The sequence below is a fragment of the Rhipicephalus sanguineus genome, chromosome 3, assembly GCF_013339695.2.
Source record: "Rhipicephalus sanguineus isolate Rsan-2018 chromosome 3, BIME_Rsan_1.4, whole genome shotgun sequence".
NCBI lineage: Eukaryota > Metazoa > Arthropoda > Arachnida > Ixodida > Ixodidae > Rhipicephalus > Rhipicephalus sanguineus.
The window spans coordinates 29759107-29779319 of NC_051178.1; the positions used below are offsets into that span (position 1 = coordinate 29759107).

The 20213-nt window shown below is 49.8% G+C and overlaps 1 protein-coding gene across 1 annotated transcript; it reads right to left on the reverse strand.

The window, feature by feature from the left end:
- Positions 1 to 2602: 2602 nt before the first annotated feature.
- LOC125757800 (uncharacterized) lies at positions 2603 to 4133 on the reverse strand. The gene has a single exon (XM_049413964.1). The coding sequence runs from the start codon at positions 4040 to 4042 to the stop codon at positions 2603 to 2605; it is 1440 nt and encodes a 479-aa protein (XP_049269921.1). The 5' UTR covers positions 4043 to 4133.
- Positions 4134 to 20213: the final 16080 nt, after the last annotated feature.

Here is a 20213-nt window from a genome sequence, read left to right on the forward strand (position 1 = left end):
GCGCGCTCGTTCATGGTCCTCGCGTGCTCTCTTCTGTTCTTCGCGCGCTCTCTCCTGCTCAACTCGCTCCGCGTTCTCAAAGAACTTTAGCGTCTCCTCCTTGCTCATGCCCAAGTCCTTGGCCACGGCCGCCAACTTCTCCCAATCCATCTTCGCACCACTCGAGAATCAGTGACTGGGCAGGATTGAATCCTGGCAGGCTCGCCAATTATTTGTCACGTGTTATCTCGGGGTGCTGGCAAAAACGGATCGGGAGAGAGTGAGACGGGCTCAGGAGACCGGGGTAGGATGGGCAAAAACAACAAAGTTTATAATGAGCAAAGGGATCACAGGAAAACGCGTTACAAACACTGAATAATACAAACAAAAGCCTATTTACATTTTTCAAAAGTCTCAGTTCATATCTAGAACTGCAACTAGCTAGGCTTAGCTAATGTTCCAACTCAGTCTGGCCACTATGGGCCTCGCGGTACAAGAGAGCTCTTACAGTACGTCGCGACGACTCGCTGTTCCCGTTGCGTCCGTCAATCTCTCGTCGAGACCGTCGCCGACGTCCTCAGTAGGCCTCCGAGTTCATCGTCGGTTGCCTTCGTCCAGCCCGCTGCTTGCTCTCGTCGCGAGCGTCCCCAGGAGTCTTCTCCGTCCTCGGTGCGTCGAGGTTAGGCCTAACTGGGCCTTGGTCCCTTGCTTCAGGACTCCACGGGTGACGGGCGTCTCGTTGACTGCACTGTGGTCTGCAGCCGTCCTGCCGAGAAGAGAAGGGCTGCTGGCGATCCCGGAACTGCTGTAGTGAGGGGCGACGGTCCGGGCAGCCTCGCTTGGAGCCTTCCAAGGTCGACGGCCACTCCCCGGGCCTTGCGTTCCGCCACCTCCAGAACCGAGTACCAGCCGCTTTCGCCGCGGGTGCGACGCTTGCTCCTTCCTCGATCTTCTCCGTCCGGTGCCCCACAGCACAGTGCCACGATCATCCTTCGTCGTTCATCATTACGGCTCGGGTCGCCTGCCACGAGCCCCTCTCTGGCCAATCCTCTGCGTCGACGTGGCTGTTGCGCGTGCCATCGGGTGACTTTGCTTCTCGCGCACCATCGCCGCGCTTCCACGTTCGGCACGTGCCTCGTGCCCCTCCTTTACTCATCACAGTACTCTTCAATCTGGTAGTCCATTTTTGGCCACCACATGGGCCCTCTAGCTGCTGCTTTCATAGCGCTCATCCCCAGGTGATTTGCATGCAGGAGTTGGAGCTCTTGCGGCTTTGGGAATTATCACACGATTTACCCAGAGTATGCAGTCCCGGTGCAACGACAACTCTGTCTTCCTCACCTTGTATGGTGTAAACGTGCTGTGTAGTTGTGTTGAAGGCCAACCACTCGGGATCCAGTCCTTCACCTTGGTCAAGACGCTGTCTTTTTTGATCAGCTTGACGATGTCCTGTGCCTGTAACGGTGCACACTCGACAGCTTCCAGTAGAAGCAAGTCTCCAGGTGGTTGTGGTTCGTCCTCGTCCCTAGGGGCTGGCGGTCGACTGAGTGCCTCAGCGTTGGAGTTGTCCTCACCTCGCCTGTACTGGATGCGATAGTTATACGCAGGCAACAACAAAATCCAGCGCAGCATTCTGGGTGACAGTACTTCCGGCACTCGCTTGTCCGTGTGAAATAAACCCAAAAGCGGTTTGTGATTTGTTGTCACGGTGAATTCTCACCCAGCCATGTACTGATGAAATCTTTTTACCCCGAAGACGACGGCTAGACCCTCCTTGTCAATTTGGGCGTAGTTACGCTCCCTTGCGCCTAGAGTTCGTGAAGCATAAGCTGTGGGTTGCTCCCTCCCGTCAGCTGCTCTATGGGCCAGCACCACCCCCACCCCTGCAGGGGATGAGTCACAGCACAGCATCAAGGGACGCTCGGGGTCATAAGAAACAAGTACGGCATCGGAGCTAAGTAGCTTCTTCAGCTTCTAGAAAGCTCGTTGGTGCTCACCTTTCCATTCCCATTTGTGGTCGTGGTCTAGGAGCCGGTATAGAGGTTCTGCTGCTTCGGTCCTGCCCTTGAGGAAACTGCTATAGAAGTTCAGTAGCCCCAAAAAGGCTTGCAGCTCCTTCTTGCTAGTGGGCATTGGCGCTTGCTGGATGGCATCAGTCTTGCTTTGGCTCGGGTGGATCCCTGTATTATCAATGCGATGTCCCAAGAATTCAATGCTCGTCTGGTTGAATTCACACTTTTCCTTGTTAACTCGCAACTGAGCTCATTGCAAACGCGACAACACAGCCTCCAGTCTTTCTGCGTGCTCTGCTGCGTTACGCCCTGAAATCAGGATATCATCAAGATAAGCTTTAATGCCAGAAATTCCTGCCAACAACGTGTCGATGACTCGTTGAAACACCCATGGCGCGACAGAAATTCCAAACGGTAGCCGCCTGACCTTGTGTAGCCCCTTGGTCGTGTTAACTGTGAGCACTTTGGCCGACACCTCATCCAGAATAAGCTGTTGATAAGCTTGAGCTAGGTCGAGATTAGTAAATATCTTGCTTGACCCGAGAGTCTACAATATTTCCACGGCAGTAGGCAAAGGATACCCGCTGGTTTTAACTGCCTTGTTTACCGTGCTACGGTAATCCCCGCAGAGACGCAAGGTTGTCTTTTTTCCTTACCACCACGAGCGGAGTTGCCCTGTTGGAGTACTCGACTGGTTCCAAGACTCCTTGTAGCACCAAGTGGTCCACTTCCTTGGCCACATCGTCTTTCAGTGCTAGTGCAACTGTACGACTGTTGAGGAACTTTGGTTTGGCGTCGTCTTTCAGTTCGATGTGCACTGGCGGTCCATTGAAGCCAGGAAGGTCATTGCGAAACACCTCAGAAAATCGTGAAGTGACCTCTTCAACATTCAGTTGCTGAATTCCATGCAGCCCAATGCCCAACGGCCTAAACCAGTTCCGCCCTAGCAAACTCTTCACTACCAACAAAGGCAGCTTTGCCGTCCGACCCTTGAATTCCGCCACAACACTTGCGCAACCAACTACAGGCAACGCCTCCTTTGACCATGTTACGAGCGTTGTGCTTGATTCTCGAAGGGGTATTTTACTTTGCTTTACCTCGATAGAGCGAAACGTTTCTTCACTCACAATTGAGCACGATGCTCCAGAATCAATTTCCATGGGTACATTCGGCCCTTCAATCTGTACTTCAGCCATGAACTTTTCTTCTTGCTCATTAACCTCGCAGAGGGAAAATAATTTGGTCATTTCGTAGGCGCCCTTGCTTTTAGTCTTTTTTTTCTTCTGCTCGTGTGAAGTTGTTCTTTGAAACTTTCTAACCTCATCTTTCGAACGACAGGCTTTCGCTATGTGTGCGATTTTCTTGCACTTGAAACATGCCGCCTTTCTAAAACTGCATAAATGCGGAGCGTGCTTACCGTTGCAGAGATAGCAACTGGAATCTTCCGCTGCGGTGTCTTGTTTCGTGCGAGTTGCTTGAATTAGGCCCTGGCTGTCTTTTGTCTCGTCTCGTCCCTGGTTGCGTATGTCTCGCTGCTGCTTTGCTGTAGCTTCAGCTGTCACGGCCATGTCGTACGCGACCTGGAACGTAAGGTTGGGCTCGGCGAGAAGTCTCTGCTGGACTGCTTCGTTCTTAATGCCGCACACGAAACGATCTCGCATCATGACATCCAGCGGTAGTTGCTTGTCACCAAAACCGCGGTCTTCCGTTAGCTTCCACAGAGCCGTGACGTAGTCTGCCACCGATTCATCAGCCGCCTGGTTTCTCCTGTTGAACAAAAACCTTGCGTGCAGCTCGGAAGGCCTCGGATGCAGGTGCTTGCGAACGGCCGTCTTGCTTTCATCGTAGCTTGCCATGGTCGGTCTTACTGGCTTCACCAGGGTTACGATGAGCCCGTACGCTGCCACGCCGCAACAACTCAGCAGAACTGTTCTTTTCTGCTCGTCCGTTGTCATCTTGTTCGCGTCGCAAAACATTTCCAACCGCTCGACGTACTCATCCCAAGACGCGTCCGTGCCAAGACGATACTCGCCGATCTTGCCGACAGCCATCCCGCCTTCTTCAACGGCGGCCTCGCCGGGCCAGTCCGCTTCGTCGCCAATGTAGTAAATCAGTCGGACGCCCAGTGGTGAAATGAACGTAGGTTTATTGACGCACACTCCTTTTTATAGCATGAGTGATAACTCGTGATAAGGCCACCGCTGCTTGCGTGGGTGATAAGCGATGAAATGTACATGTGACGTCAGTACTTAACAATTTCTTCTTATAAAAATCTATGGTATGGTTAACGCTCTAACTGTTAAAGCTAACTCTGTTTTTGTTTGCCGTGTAGTGCATGGGCAGCGACAGGTGGATGTACTATTGAAAATTATATATTTCTTTTAATAGGTCAGCAGCATATGCTTCGGTATCTGCGTTATCGTTCGTCAACAATTTTTGTCAGTGGACGTAGACTTTTTAAATCCGATCAAATAATCCTGTTCCTTCCTGAATGTTATGCCAGTACTCTTTTTAAGGGCAATCGCTTGCCTGGGTCCATTTTTTCTTGATTTACGATTTAATCTTGAACTTTTTTTTTTACTAAGCCTGCCTAATGCAAGGATCTTTTGTGTTGTTAAAAATAACTTGCTGACATGCTGTAGCTGTTGCACTTGCTTAAAGGATAGTCCAACAGAGAAAAAATCTTGCCAAATCATGCTGCTCTCCTGTCATTTCTTTCTTCATCAGGAACAAGCGCAAGAGAAAGTGCGTCCGGGCTCCCAGTTCCAGCTCTGAGAGCCCAAAGAGAGCTGCTAGGCGCGAGAGAAGTCCGGTTCCTCAAGAGGAACGCCCTCCCGAAATGCCTTGCACTGGGACGGAGCTGACGACGACGACGGGCGGAGAGCAGGAGGTGGAGGACGAGGTGGATGCTTGGATTTCGTCTCTCTGGAGGCAAAGGGAGGCCGAGATTGGAAAGGCTGCAGCGATGAGGACCACAAAAGCTCCTCCCACAACTCGTCCCAAGATCTCCAAGCGGCCTGTTCGTGAGAGGCGTGGCAAGGAACCCCCTAACCCACCTGAAGGTGAGAGTGCATTTTTCGTATAAAGTTTAAAGTGGTCAACCACGTTGCTGGTGAGAGTGGCTGTAGGCACAGATATTTTACACTGCATGACATTGGAAAGGAGCCTATGCAATGGTGAATGCTCTCAAGTATTTCTTGCATTTGTGACGTGCTCGTTGCCCAAGGTCAGATTAGCTGCACACTGCTTATGGCACTTGTAGGCGTGAGCATCAGCTTGAAGTACCACTTGAGAGGAAATCAGTTTAGACTGTCAACAGAATTACCAGTCTGTAGTTGCAAAGATGCCTCACTTGAGCTTAGGAAGAGGCTCGGTAAGCTATGAAATGGAGACTAAAGATTGGTGGGCGTGTTGCCCTGGCTTTTACACACCTGCTTATTTCATTTCAGATTTTGACAGTCGGCTCATGTCTGTAGAATTGTTTATGGGAAGAAACATGTGTTGCCTTTTACAGGCTACAAAAACTCGACGAAGCAAGTTTGTCAAAATCCTAGGCCTAAACAAAGACATACCAACACGGAGGCTTCAGATCAAAAGGAAGCATGATCCCTGTTTTGCCAAGTCTAGCACAAGAAAGGCTAGCACAAGTGTTTTAAGGGACATGTTTTCGTTTAATCTGATGCATGTAAAGTTCAGGCCTGGAAGGCAGCACCCGGCGAAGTCCAAGCACACCCTCAATCCTGGCTGATAATGACTGAATTCTTCCATCAAATTTTTAATTTAGTAAAACCAGTGATGGTCCAATTGTGCCATTTTGCTACAATTCCATATCCCTGCGCCTTGCTGCGCACGTTAGAGTGCAGCTTGTGCCAACTGTGCCAAAGTTCACTAGTCCACCCGTTTATACGGCATCGGACAGTTTATGGCCCATTATTTCTTTGATCTCAACAAACACCGTTAGATCTTTTCCATAATGCCGCCGATGCCCTCCACTCGCACCATTCAAGCGATGCGCTTTTTTCATGATATTCAGCCCAACCAAAGTATGCGCTGCCGCATGTGTCTCTGTTGTTGAAAGTTTAGTGTGCCGTGATAGTCTCACTTATTTGAAAGGGAACGGGCGATAACACTTAGAAAAGTGTATTTTCTTCGTTCCCGAGTTACTCTGCGTACTGCGATGTAGTCACCGCGGCCAAGCGGCAACAGCTGTCAGCGCTGTGCGCTGTAAACGGCGTCTTCACGCAAATGAAAATTCAGCCGTGAAAATGTTTGATAATTCTAAAAAAAAGCTGATAGTTATCGTGCTGCGCAATGTTTTTCGGTACGCCTCTCGTAAAGCTAACCCTAAATACCCATGTAGAGCGCGTCTGGCATGATGTGGTGCTACTGTTGATCGCACTTGTGGCGCATCTTGATTGCAAAACTGACGTAACGTGGTGGCAAGCCAGCGCTTCTAGAAATTGAGCCGCGCAGTCAGCCGTTACAACAATCAGTGTTGTCGTCATTTGTCAAAAAAAGTCAGTCTCCCCAGCTTGCAAATCTTTCCAACTGATTTCCTCCTGCTTGTTGAAAACTACGCTTGCGAGCGTGCTCAGCGTTTGTTCCTAAATGTCACATTGACGAGCGTTGAGCACTGCTGCCGCGGGACTTTTTCTCTGTTGACGGACTACCTAACTGCGCCGTGCGGTGACTTCGTTAAGTTGAAATTTCAATGCAAAACTGTAAATTAAATAAGCAGACCGGATGTAGTTGCACGAGTCCTCCGCACTTGCTGAACCCTAAAACGTCCTTCCCGGACCCAGTCTCGGTACCCCATCAACAGCTGACCCAAGGGGTGGTGATGGTAGGGGAGGGGGTGTTTCTTTCTCTTCCCCCCCGAAAAATAACCAGTGGCACTCCTCCCACCTAAACAGTCGATTGTGCTTTGTCGTCAGCTTGACGCCATACCGTATATACTCGCGTAATCAACCCACTTTTTTTCAGAAATGACTCAAATTTGGGGGGAGGGTTCATTACGCGGAAAAAAAAATCGTGGTAGGTATAAAAGTTGAAATTTCGCATGACGGTGTTCAGAAATTCAATAATTATACCTCAGTCTTTAAAAAGTAAGCGTCTGCACGCTGTGTATGCAAAAAAAAAGCTTTATTGATGACACCAACCGGCCACTTTCTGGCGCTCCTACTCGCCTCCATCGCCGTCAGTGTCTTCCTGGCTTATGTCGCTTGCTGCTGCCGCCTCGTCATCGCCAGACCACAGCGCATAGTCTTCTGTCGTCCAGGCTATTAGAGGTCCCAGTCTTCCTGAAGCTCCGGACGATCATATCGCTCGGAATCTGGCTCCACGCCTCCAGAATCCGGCGGCACAGCATCTCGATGGACAACCTCCTTATTTACTGGCAGGAGTCCTTATTTTACCGACAGCCCGTTCAAGAACAATGGCGCATGTGCGGGCACAAGAACGAAAGTTCGTTGTCAGTTAAAGGCTTACTGACAGAACTTACTTGATAATTACACCTCGGTCTTGAAGGCTTACTGACAGAACCACATTGCGAATGCACGGTGTGCCATTGCTGCTTTGTTTGCATGCTTCTGTGCCTGCGTGGCGCTATAAGCAATAAGGTTTCTTGTGCGTTCGACAGATATCGCTCGGTCGCAAAAAAGGCGACTTTCAAATTTTGACTCTTGTCTGCGTTCGCGCCGCTTGCAACTTGTTGTTAAGCGATGTTTTTAACTTTTGTAGCGTCGTCGTTTTGAGATATAATGGCGTGATTTAACGTTGTTTCGATATTCAGCGTCATCATCAATCAAACCAAAATCAAATCGGCATATACTGTCACGTATCTCGGGAGCGCTTGCAACGCGGAGTGGAGTTGGGAGAGAGAGAGAGGAGAGACTCGGGAGACACCGTGGTGGCACTGCAAACAAAACTTTATCTAACACACCACGGCACACAAAAATGAACACTCAAAATTTACAACAATATTGGCACATCAGGAAATTCCTAGGCTAGTACGCTATCGCTGACAAAACATTGAAAAGCATTCTAGCTCTGCTTGGCTCCTCTAGCCCGAAAGTCTGGCCACTATGGCCTCTCAGTCACTCGCGATACCAATGGAGCGTTCTTACGGTTCGCGGTGTCCGCTGACTCGGTTGGTGGTCCAAAGTGGACGCCCAGTCCCATCGTCGCAGCTCCTGTCGACGTCTCCGGGCCGTCGCCGTCGATCAGACTCCGCTGATAGTCTTCCTCGCCGATGCTTCCTTCCTTTCGGAGAACACCGGTCTCTCCCAGTTAGGCCTAACTGTCGGCCTCTCCTCAGTGCCACGGGCTCTAACTGTCGACGTGGCTCTCCGGTGATTGTTGGTGGGTCGCCGTCGTCTTGCCGATCTGTGGTAGTGCCGCAGGTGCCACGAGAACTGCGTGATGAGGCTGCCGCAAGCCCGGGACGCCTCGCTCGGTAGGCCCCGAGGTCGACGGCCACCCTCCCGGGGCATGCACAACGCTGCCTCCAGAACTCGGCCCTGCTGTTCCCGTCGCGGACGCGACGCTGGCCTGCACCACCTTGCTCCTCGACAACTCCACCGAACAATCCCCAACTCTTCTTCTGTGGTCTCTCCCAACGGCTCGGGTCGCGTGGCACACGCCTTTCTCTAGCCAATGGCTTGCGTCGACGTGGCGGGTGTGCACACCATCGGGTACTTTTCCCCGCACACCATTCCCCACACACCATCGACGCCTTGCGCTGTCCGGCAAGCGCCACGCGCCCCTTTACTCATGACATTGGGCCCCCTTTTAAGAGTTTTTTCGTAAAAAACTGCTTTTGTCCTCCTCTTCAGGGCTACGGCCCTCTACTCTTCTGTTGGTGCCGGGTAACTCATGACTTGTACCCTCTTGTGTCCAATTTACTTTCACTGCACTGGTGATCACCACGCACTTTTGCGGACACGTCACAACAAACACACTGAACCGCCCACAATATCCACGAGTTCATCGTTCATAAAACCCTAGACCGCAGTCTCTACTCGCCGACATAACTACGCACAATACTCTTCAAAAAATCTGTACCCATTCATTTACTACCGAGCTCTAGCCAAAATAAAGACATTCATTAGACTACTCCAAATATTCCTATTTCCATTCACAGAATCCTTTTACCACGATAGCAACCACCAGTTTACTTCCCCACACTTAAACCTATGCTTTTTCACATTTCGTGTCTGCTTCAATTTTTTCCGCCGTCTATTCGCTGCCCATCGTCTCGCACGCTCACTACAGCTGGCGCCTCTGTTTCTGCTTTTAATCCGACGTCTCGTCGAGACAAGTTTCCCAGACTGCGTCTTGCATCTATGCCTGACGCTGGTTACCTGCACCACACTCTCTGCATCCAAACAATTAAAACCTTCACGCCTCCTCGCATCACTGTGTGCCCTTCGTCTTACGCGTCTACTGTCCACAAAATGAGCAGCCCTTTCGCGTCGTGATAAATGCAACCCCATTTTCAATCTCTGTAGAGCTGCCTGCGTTCCCTTAACTTTTACGCGTTTACCACTGTGCTTCTGCGACATTCTTTTCATCCTAGTCCTCTCTTTAACATCCCTGGCATGCAGTTCACTAACCGTTGCTTTGCTATCTCTATCTGCAACATCTGAGCCCTCTGTCTTTTGCTTATTACTTAAAAGACTGATCTCATTTGCACCAGTAGCAGGCTCACTGACCCTTTGCTCAGCAGAAACAGAACTCTGAAAATCAGACACATTGATATCTCCCGATGAAATCTCTATGGACCTTTTCTCATCCTTTCCAGTGCACTCTGTGCCTTGTTTGGCTTGTGCCAATCGCAGCTGAAGCTCGAGTTCCTGCTTCTCTCTAGCATAAGCTTCTAACGCTACCACGCGTTCCGCCTCGAACTCTTGTCGACGGCGTTCTCTCTCTTCTTCAATAAACCTTAGAGCTTGCTCCTTATTGCGCTTTCTCTCCCGAATGACTCTTGATACCTTTCCCCCAATCCATCCTTGCAACCCCCGACGATACGTGACTGGGCCCAACGCTGGAAAAATCCTGGAACAGGTTCGCCAAAGCAGAATGGAATTGGGAGAGTGAGAGACGGGAGACCGTGGCGTCGCTGCAAAGAAACTTTATATCTCGCACCACTGCAAACCAAAAGTTAACACACTAAAAATTTACAATCAGAAGTAACCTATGCAAAAACGCTAAGCGGTACAAAAGGATATAACAAACACTCCTAACTAGGCTCGACTCTAATGGCACGAAAGTCTGGTCACTATGGCGTCTCGGTCTAGCTACGCGAATAGAAGGTTCTTACTTCGCATGAGTCCGTCGCCTCGCTCCCGTGCCAAAGTCGACGCTCAGTCCCGTCGACGCTGCTCCTCGACGTCTGAGAGTCACCGTCGTTGAAGCTGCCGCCTCGCTAGTCGTCCACGTCGCCGACCCTTCGGTCTTTCTTCGAGAACGTCGTCTCGTCCCGTTAGGCCTAACCCTTGGCCTATCCTCTCGGTGCCACTGGGTCAAATCGTCGACGTGGCTCTCCGGTGATTGTCGGTAGGTCGCCGTCGTCTTGCCGATCTGTGATAGTGCCGTAGGTGCCCTGCGAACTGCTGGATGAGGCTGCCGCAAGCCCGGGACGCCTCGCTCAGTAGACCCAGAGGTCGACGGCCACCCTCCCGGGGCATGCACAACGCTGCCTCCAGAACTCAGCCCTGCTGTTCCCGTCGCGGACGCGACGCTGGCCTGCACCACCTTGCTCCTTGACAACTCCACCGAACAATGACTGCTTGATCCTCTTGGGTTCCGCACCTCAGTTCGGGTCGCGTGGCACACGCCTTTCTCTGGCCAATGGCTTGCGTCGACGTGGCGGGTGTGCACACCATCGGGTACTTTTCCATTCCCCGCACACCATCGACGCCTTGCGCTGTCCGGCACGCGCCCCGTGCCCCTTTACTCATGACATATACACACAATAAAAAACTTTTTTCTTTTTTTCCGAGCACCAAAAAGGGGGGTGGGTTCATTATGCGAGTAAATACGGTAGTTCTTCGCTAACTGTGCAAGTAGCATGGGGACTCGCACCCACCAGTCATACCTTGACAGCATCTTATGTTAAAAAATTCGCAAAATGCGGAGCGTCGCTAAAGCCAACGTTTCGACAAATGGACTTGTCTTCCTCACTGCTGCCTTGAAAGAGCATAGTCTTCATGCTTGGAATGATCACTGACCCCGCCCCTTCGTGTAAGCTTACTTTGTACCAGTTTTACTTTTTAGAACCCAAAGTTCTTGGAGAACTGGAAGGAAGTGCTCAGCCCTAAGTCCTGAAAAGTGAAAGGAGAATGTCACTCAGTGCTCACGCCTCTAATAATTATTGAGTACGATGAAGCATCATCTCTAGTGAGTTCTCGCGATTGCACTGTTATGCAGGCAATTTCGAACAGTATGTTTTCATTTGCAACGAGTTATTCTTATTTCTTGAATTGTTAGACTGTTGGTATTCTAGTTGGGATTTTATTTCCTTTTGAAATGACCTTATGATACCTGTCATTCCCTGAAAACATATGTGCCATGCTTGCCTTGTTACTAGAGGTGTGCGAATACTCGAATATATGAATACGAATCTAATATGAAGTATTCGGTTACTCGATATTCGATATATTCGGCGAGTCTGTTTGGTTGGCGGGTGAAACACATGCAATACTTTGAGACTGCACAGTCTGTCCAAAACTACACAAAGTTTGAATGTCACGAACCTGAGAGCACGCAAATTAAATTGTGGTCGTGACACAGCCGAGCCGTGAAACTCAACTAAGACAGCCCTTTGTTTGCGCCGCTCGCACAGGCTGCATGTCTCACTTCCTACATATGCAACAGTTGTAGATACACTTAGGAGGAATCGCAGACTGCAATTCGCGAGCACAAGACGAAAGCGCGCCATCATAAACCGCAAAAGCACGCACCATGACCGCCACAGAGAACATTACTGGCGTGCAGCACTGGTTGCGTCGCGTCGCTACACTGTCGCTGCGCGGCCGATGATGATGATGATGATGTAGTAGTGGCCTGCCCCTTTGCAAAGGGGGAACACGCTCAGTGTCGTGGCCTCAAAAAAGAAAAAGAAAAAAATGGAATCAAAAAACCCGCACGCGACAAAGGTAGGAGACACGCACACAACAGCCTAGGTCCCAAGTTTGGCGTACAGTTGTCCACCACTCAGCTGGCTGGGCGGCACTCGCGTCACCTCTCGGCGGTGGGAGCCACCCAGTTTCTCTTCTACTTTCGCAAACGGGATAGAGGTGGCGCTTGTTAAACTTTCCGTTGACTCGTTGAAGCTTTTCTCGAGAACATATTCATAGTCAGTGGTGGTTAGTTAACGCGTCTGTAACCACGCTTGCGTGCGCTTTTTAACTTTTTCATTTTTAAATTTAATTTCATTGTTTAGTCCTCTAGGCCAGGGCATTGGTTGATGCCCGCCCGTTACAAAGGGTGGGCCCACAAATCCATTCCAATCCAACCGCTGGCTCCGCGACGTTTGGCCATTTGCATCATTGCTCCGGGCAGTCCGAAACCACCAAGTCCCTCGCAATCGGAAACCACGCCGATGTGTCCTGCTACCGAATTGTATCCGCGCGAGCTGCCGGAAAAACGTCGTCCAACGGTCCTGCTGGTCAGGTGCGACATGAGTGAACGAACGAAAAGTGCAATTTGGAAACATTTCGTAAAGAACTCGGCCCAAGAGGCAACGTGCAAAAGCTGTGACATGAAACTTCGCACACCATCGAGTACGACGACGCCACTTGCGAATCATCTCAAGAACAAGCATTTTTCTTTGCACAGTGTGTGCATGAGAGACAGCGGTAAGCAAGGACGACCGGACGAAGCACAGCCGCTCATCAAAAATGCGTTGAAGTCGGGCAAGGACCTGTCGCAGCGCGAGAGAATGGCGATAGCCACGAGGATTGCCCGAATGCTGGCGCTCGACCTCCAGCCTTACAGCTGTGTCGAAAATCGGGGTTTTCAAAGAGCTGATGAACCACATGGAGCCTTTGTACAAGATACCCAACCGCACTGCATTTTCAAGGACAATCATCCCGGAGTTGTACGAAGACACATTCATGGCTGTGAAGGAGAGAATGCACGCGGACTTTCAGGAAGGCGTAGAGTCGATCTCGTTGACAAGTGACACGTGGACGTCGAGGTCTAACCAGAGTTATGTCAGCCTTACCTGCCACTATTTAACCTCCAACTTCGAGATGAGAAGCTTTGCGTTGGAAAACGGAGCGTGACCGAGAGCCACACTGCTTGCAACATCCTGGAGCACCTGCAAGCAATGATGGATAACTGGGAGCTGCCACTGCAGAAAGTGCCAGTCTATGTGGTGATGGACAATGCACGAAACTTTCGCGCGGCTCTTAGGGGTATTTCTTCCGTCCCAATGCAGTGTATGGGCCATACACTGCAACTTGCAATAAAGATGCCAAGGAAGAAACAGGAAGTGCCTGCCATTTTCAAGAAGTGTCGCGCAATTGTTGGCCATTACAAACACAGCGCCCAAGCTGCGGCAAGACTGAAGGACTGCCAGCGACGAATGGAGCTCTCAGTTCTGGAACTTATTCAAGACGTGGAACAAGGTGGAATAGTGAGCACGACATGTTCTCGCGTCTTGTGCAGCTGAAGGAAGCCATCTGTGTGGAGCTGGCCACCTCTGAGACCACTGTGCCCAACCTGGCACCACAGGAGTGGAAAGCTGTGGCTGAACTAGTCAAGAGCTCTTGAACCAATCGCATCGGCGACCGAAGATCTTAGTGGCCACAAATATGCAACTTTGTCATCAGTGGTACCGTTTTTGTATGGAACACGGATGGTTCTGAAATACTGTATTGCAAGCCGATGACACCTCAGTTTGCTAGAAATTTGCTGAAAAGCATGAGGACAAGGTTTCCAGGGCAGGGACGAGCAAAAGGAGTATGTGCTGGCAACCGCCTGTGACCCAAGGTTTAAGAACCTCTTCTGTACTGAAACATTCCAGGAAACAAGGCTCTTGGAGCTTGCAAGAACTGAGCTGCAGCTCCCTCCAGAAGAATCAAGTGACTGTGTCGAAGCGTCGACATCTACAGCTCACAAGGAGCGTGTCAGCAGCGTCTGGAACAGCATTGAGAAGCTGGCGGCGTCATCAGAAAGAAGACACTGCACTGAAACAGCCAACATCAAGGAGTTTAAGCGGTACCTTCGAGAGCCCACTTGCAGCAAGGACCAAGACCTTCTAGCATGGTGGAAAGAAACAAGCAAGCAGCACTTCCCAGAATCGTGCAAGATGGCCATGAAATACCGTAATAAGTCTAATCTAGGCCGACCCAGATTCTAAGCCGACCCCTAAAGTCCGAAGCCCCCCCCCCCCCCACAAAAAAAAAAAACTTACCTCGAATGTAGGCCGGGTAAAATTCACAAAGAGAAAAAATTTATTGAAAATATGAAGATGAAACGGAGCAGTTGGTTCATCATCAAGATGCCGCGCTCATTCAGAGTCGTCGTCGCTGATCTCTTTGTCGCTGTCCTCAAACAGTGCGCAATCCTCGGTGCCATCAAGCGCATTTGATATGCCGCACTTCTTGAAAGAGCGCACGATCAAAGTTCCTGGGATGTCGTCCCATGCTGCAGCCACCCAGCCTGCCAACTGAGACAGTGATGCCCGCTTGATGCGGCCCGTCGGCGTCAGCTGGTGGACCTCTGTGCTTAACCAGTCCATGTATAATCCCCGGTCCAGTAAAAGCCATCCTCATTGCGGCGCACGTGAAGAGCTTCTCCTGTTGGCCCCTCCAGCGACGAACATTCTTTTCGTCCACTCCAAGTCCCGCCCGGCTTGAACGTTAGAGGACGACTCCGCGGCTAGCACAACTTTCCTTTTATACGCCGCACTATAGTGACTACGCTCGTTTGGCGCCATTGAGCTACGCCAGACACAGCCCACTAAACTGACGAACGGCTCGCCTCAACACTCGCCACAAAGATAAAAATGGCGGCCTCGCATGCGTACTTAAGCCAGGTGTTGGCTCGTCTACTAACGGCTACAATACTGTCTAGGTGGCGCTAGTTTTGCAACACTTTTCTCGATGAAAAATGGCGCGTTTTTCAAAATCTTCGAATCTAAGCCGACCCTGGAGTTTGAAGAAATTCCGAAAAAACTATCGGCCTAGATTCAAATAAATACGGTACATGGGCATCCCCAACAACTGTACAAAGTAAAAAGTTGTTTTCAACGGCTGGTAACATTGTTATGGCCCGGAGGGAGAAGTTGACCTCAGATCACGTACAACAGCTGCATTTTTTGCATGAGAATTTGTAAACATTTGTGCTTCTTTTAAATAAACTTGATATTCGATATTCGATTTGATATTCGGCTTTTTTCTTAATTCGATTCGGTATTCGATTCGAGACTTACTCTTCGGTATTCACACACCCCTACTTGTTACTGATGCTTCACATCAACGCACACTTGTGCAGCGCAGTGAAGCCAGAATATCACTCTTTCATGCTAAGAACCTGATTAATGGTTGCTCTCTTGCTGTTGGCCTTTTCTCTTTCTCTACATCGCAGCAGCATTTGCTGTATGTACACTAATAAAAATATACACATGTTCTGCTCCAATAGTGATCATAAATTCAGTTTTGCCTGCTCCAAACAACGGCTCCTCCTGCTCCAAACTTGCTCCAAAACACTTTTCCTGCTCCAAAAATAGCTCCAAATCACAAACTGGCTGGACCACCACTGAAAGCAATTACAATAGTTAGATTACACTTCAATTACACAGTTCGGTACATAGTCCTAGCCGTAAAAAGGCAGTGCCCGTACGACCAACCGCGCACTCATCTCCGCTCAAGTGAGAATTTCCTGCCACACCCTGTTGATGTATCTGCCCAGTGTTTTGAGCCGATGATCTGAGCTGGGCCAGATGACGCTGAAGGGCAGTTTCAATTTTAGAATTTGGGGTAGCAGATGAGCAGCACGGGGAATCTGGTGCTTCTCTTTGTGGGCGCCACCATCGTTTCACGGACTCGTCAGATGCACCAGATTTGATGTGGGAGGAGCAAATGTCTTAACAGATCCATTTTCTTGCTGTCAACCTTCCGGATGTTGCCTCCAGCACTAGGTAGGAACTGGACGATCATGGGACTGGCTACTCAATGAATTGCTTGTCTTTGAGTAGCACCAAGTCGTCGATCTTGTAATCAGCTGATTTGCCACTTTCTTCACTTCGGTGGTCGACCTCTCAGAGTCTTGCACAAAATGCATTTTCCTCTGATGGAAGTGATGCATCCCTTGCCAGCGATAATCCACAGCTCGGCTGATGTCACTGCTCCTTCTGTGAAATGTCTGCCCTGATGTTGTACTTGCACGTGGTAGTGACGTATGAGAAGCTTGGTGACATGGTGTCGGCCTGGAATGATGAGGACGCTTTTCATCTTCCGGCAGATCACTTCTGCGCTAACGGCCACCACGTGTAGAGGGCCCTTCTCATCGAGAAAGGGATCCAGCTTCCGAAGTGGGCTTCTCTTGGAAACAGGTCTTTTGTCTTCAAGGGCGCTTATCTCTCCAGGAAAGGAATCTTGAAGGGCACGAAGTACAATCTCTTGCTGTAGAAAGATTTTCGACCGCGTACCTTTGCTCAACGTCACACTCGCAGAATAGAGTAAAAAGGCCGTCTGTTTGTCCCACAACACTTATCGTCATCTATCTAGTGTGCCTTTCCTTGCACTATCACTGCGCGCCCGGCACTTTGCAGTCACGAATGGCATGTGCGCTATCAGCGTGACATAGCATTCTTTGTAGGAAAGTGGCTAGCGCCGAGTTTTCAAGAAAGGAATGCAAGCGAGCCAGATGACGATTATTGTTGTAAGACAAAAATACACCCGTTTTACTCGATCTATTTTGTGAGTTACACGACGTTGACACGACACACAATTCTCAGAAGAAATGCTAAGGTGTTAATGAATTTTTCCCTGCCTGAAAAGCTGCTGATTGTTCAGCCCCAAGACCCTGTCACAACCGATGTTGAAGTGTTGAGTTCTGAGACACCAAGCAGATATTCAGGGACTGGAACCCCGCTTCTTTTGTTTTCAACAGCGTGCTGGCAGCGCTGCGATTGATTTCAGGTGCCGACAAACACTCAGCCTAGACAATTCTCCACCTTGAGACTCGAGAACGCTGCTCTATTTTACGGTAATGTGATCTTCACAAGGCTCTAGGATGGATGGTCGACCGCTACTCAAAATGCGTCTTCAGAGCGCTTGCAGTGCTTGGCAGTGCACGTCCGATTGGAAATGATCCCAACGATCTCCCAGCCGAGGTCTTGTTTCTGAGAGTACGGGGCCGCTCATGGTCCATTGCCTGTCTCGCACACCTCGTGGGCTGCAATTATGTCCTGACCAGGAAGAAGCCAGATCTGTGCTCGAGAATCCAGAGGAAGGATATAAGCTTCTATAGGACTTGGGTGTGGGTAACATGGCAGCCTGAGGAGTTGGTATTTCATCTCGGGTATCGGGGGTGTCGTTGCACTCAAGCAATGGCAGAAGCTCAAGGATAATTTCTTCTGTAACGCCTCGTACTGAAAATCCTTCAGCCTGTCTTGCGGTGACTTCGTAGTTCCTGAGCACATTGTCAATATGTAGTTGGTTGGACCCCTCCACACGAAAGACGTCCAGAAGCTCGGATTTGACCAGTGACCTATTACTTTGGTCGTCCAAAATGGCATAGACCTTGACAGGTTTGTGTGGCTGAGACTTGTGGGTTACCTTCACGAGGCAAGCCTTTGCGCACGATTTGCACTCATGACCCATTTTGAATACTTCATTCAGTATGTGTGTTGGTGACGTGCTTTGAAGATCCGTGAGCATTGTCCTTGTCTTCCGCAACTCCAGATGGATCACAGGTGTGTGTGTGTCAGAGGGATGAAGTGCTGTGTGGTGCTTAGTAGTCACATATCCAACACTTCAAAGGTATGTCGCATTGCTTTGAAATGTGGCTTGTCGACTTGCAACAATTAACGGAAGCAAATCCTTTGCTTGCTGAGAAAATCCTTCCTTTCATCGAAGCTTTTCTTGACAAACGCATGGAAATTTTGAAAGGAATGAGGCTTTTGTGAAATGGACACCACTGGTTTAAGTCGCTTGATCCCTTAGCGCTGTCAACGTTTAACGGGTCTGCATTGTTCTTTTCTGGTATGACATCTGCTTCGGTTTTCCTCGCTGATGCTGCCGCTCCACCGTAAGAGTTCCCCGTAACCTGATTTCCTTTTTCAGGGTGGCGATTTGGCAAGGCATCGTTTGCAGGTGTAAAGCTGGGTCGTTGTCACCTCTCAGCTCCCTCACGAATTTTGAGACGAAAGAAAATGGTGGGAACGCAGTGTGATTCTCTTTCTTGTACAGTCGATCCCGGATATATCGAACTCGAAGGGGACCGCGAAATAGTTCGATATATCGATAATTCGAAATACGAAATATGCGTATGTAAGGCTTTAATTAAAGCACTGCAGGCCACGACACAGTTTTCTGAAATCGTAAAAAGCGCGAACATGATGATTCGCTCACATATGCTAAAGAACAAGGCGAGAATTTCTTTTGCAAGTTAGCGCACTTTATTTCGCATGAAAAAAGTCCGCCAACTTGTCTTGCTTCTTGCGCACCGTGAATTCAAGTCATCGTCAATATTATTGAAGCTTTCCAAATAAGCAAATTCAGCACCTTCCGCGACAACTGCGGTGATCGACGCTGAACGCTGATGCGAGCTCTGGAGCGTGGTAAAGGGTTTAGCGGTGGCAACGGGCTGGCATCTTCAAACCGCACAGGTCCATTTCCGCAGCACCGGCAACGTCAGCTATGATCTCGGCATCGATGCAGTAAGAAACACTACGTCGTTATCTGCACCGATGAAATCACTTGCAGTGCTCCCGTCCGATACGGCGCCCGGAAACGCTAAGTCGCAAAATTCACTGACGCACCGTAAGCCATAGTCGGCGGTCATGACGCGCCAGAAATCGTCACCTGGCACCAAGGGTCGTAAGAAACAGTGCGCGACGGTGCTTTACTTGACGTCGTTCCAAGCACCGGTCATCATTTTTATTGCTACGAGCGGGACAATGCTTAGTTCGACTCCCGAATGACGATTTATCAAGAACAAAGCGCGAAGTACACATTGTCCGCAAGAGACAATGCTGCACGAAGAAACATTTCTTCACCGTCGACATGTTGGCGATACCGATGGCACTTGTGGCTTTGCAGACGGCAGCCGCTACTTTGGCGAGAAATGCGAAAAAAAGCGTAGCCTCTGAGATGCGCATTTTAAAACCGAAACACTAAATATCACGAGTTGCAGATCTCGAAGGCCACGCTTTGCGGGCCCGCATGCCATTGTGCGCGAAAAGACAAGGAAGGGAATGCAAGCGTTACAAGGCTGCCAAGTCACTTCGAATTCTCATTTTGGTGCCCTCGGCAATCAGCCTCTTTGAAAAACACTAGCCCATGCGTTAAAACCTGCGAACTGCGCGTCATATACTGGTGAACTGACAAGCGCTGCGCACCGAACTAGAGCAACGCAATTTCGTCACCTGCGCGACGAGGGATTGGAACTTACAAGAACGCGGCTGAAAAATGATCAATAGTTGTTAGAAAAAATGCACTTTCTGGGCTTCGGCGGGGCAGCGTTCGATATAGCGGATGTTTCGCTGTGCGGGAGTTCGATATAGTGCACACCAACCCCATACTTTTGCATGGAAATTCAAGGGGATTTCTCAACTGTTCGATATAACCATAATTCGATATTTCGATATATCCGGATCGACTGTATATCGAGCCTTAGCTCATCCACTTCTCTTGTAGTCTTGGTGGGAGCTCTGAGACGATGCTGTTCATGCCTCGCGCGGTGTCAAAGTTCCGCTTTCGCAGCCTCCAGTTCAAGTAGCTGGTCGCCAAGTTCTCGAAGCTTCACATTGTCTTGGGAAAGCTTCTAAGCTTCGGGACTACCGAAAATGCCATCCAATCTCTTCCAGACAGCCTTCAGTCCTGCTTCCAAGTCGTGCACCTATGCTGACTTTAGCCTTGTAGCTTGAGAATCGACTCCGGGCCTAACCAAGCAATGGGCAGTTTAGTATTAGAATTTGGAGTAGCGGATGAGCAGCACAAAAGTTCAAAAATGCTCGGGTGTTTCTCAAGCGCCCCCGCACACTTG

Excerpts from the sequence above, each read along its gene's own strand:
- LOC125757800 (XM_049413964.1), bottom strand. The coding sequence starts at position 4,042 with ATGGCTGTCGGCAAGATCGGCGAGTATCGTCTTGGCACGGACGCGTCT.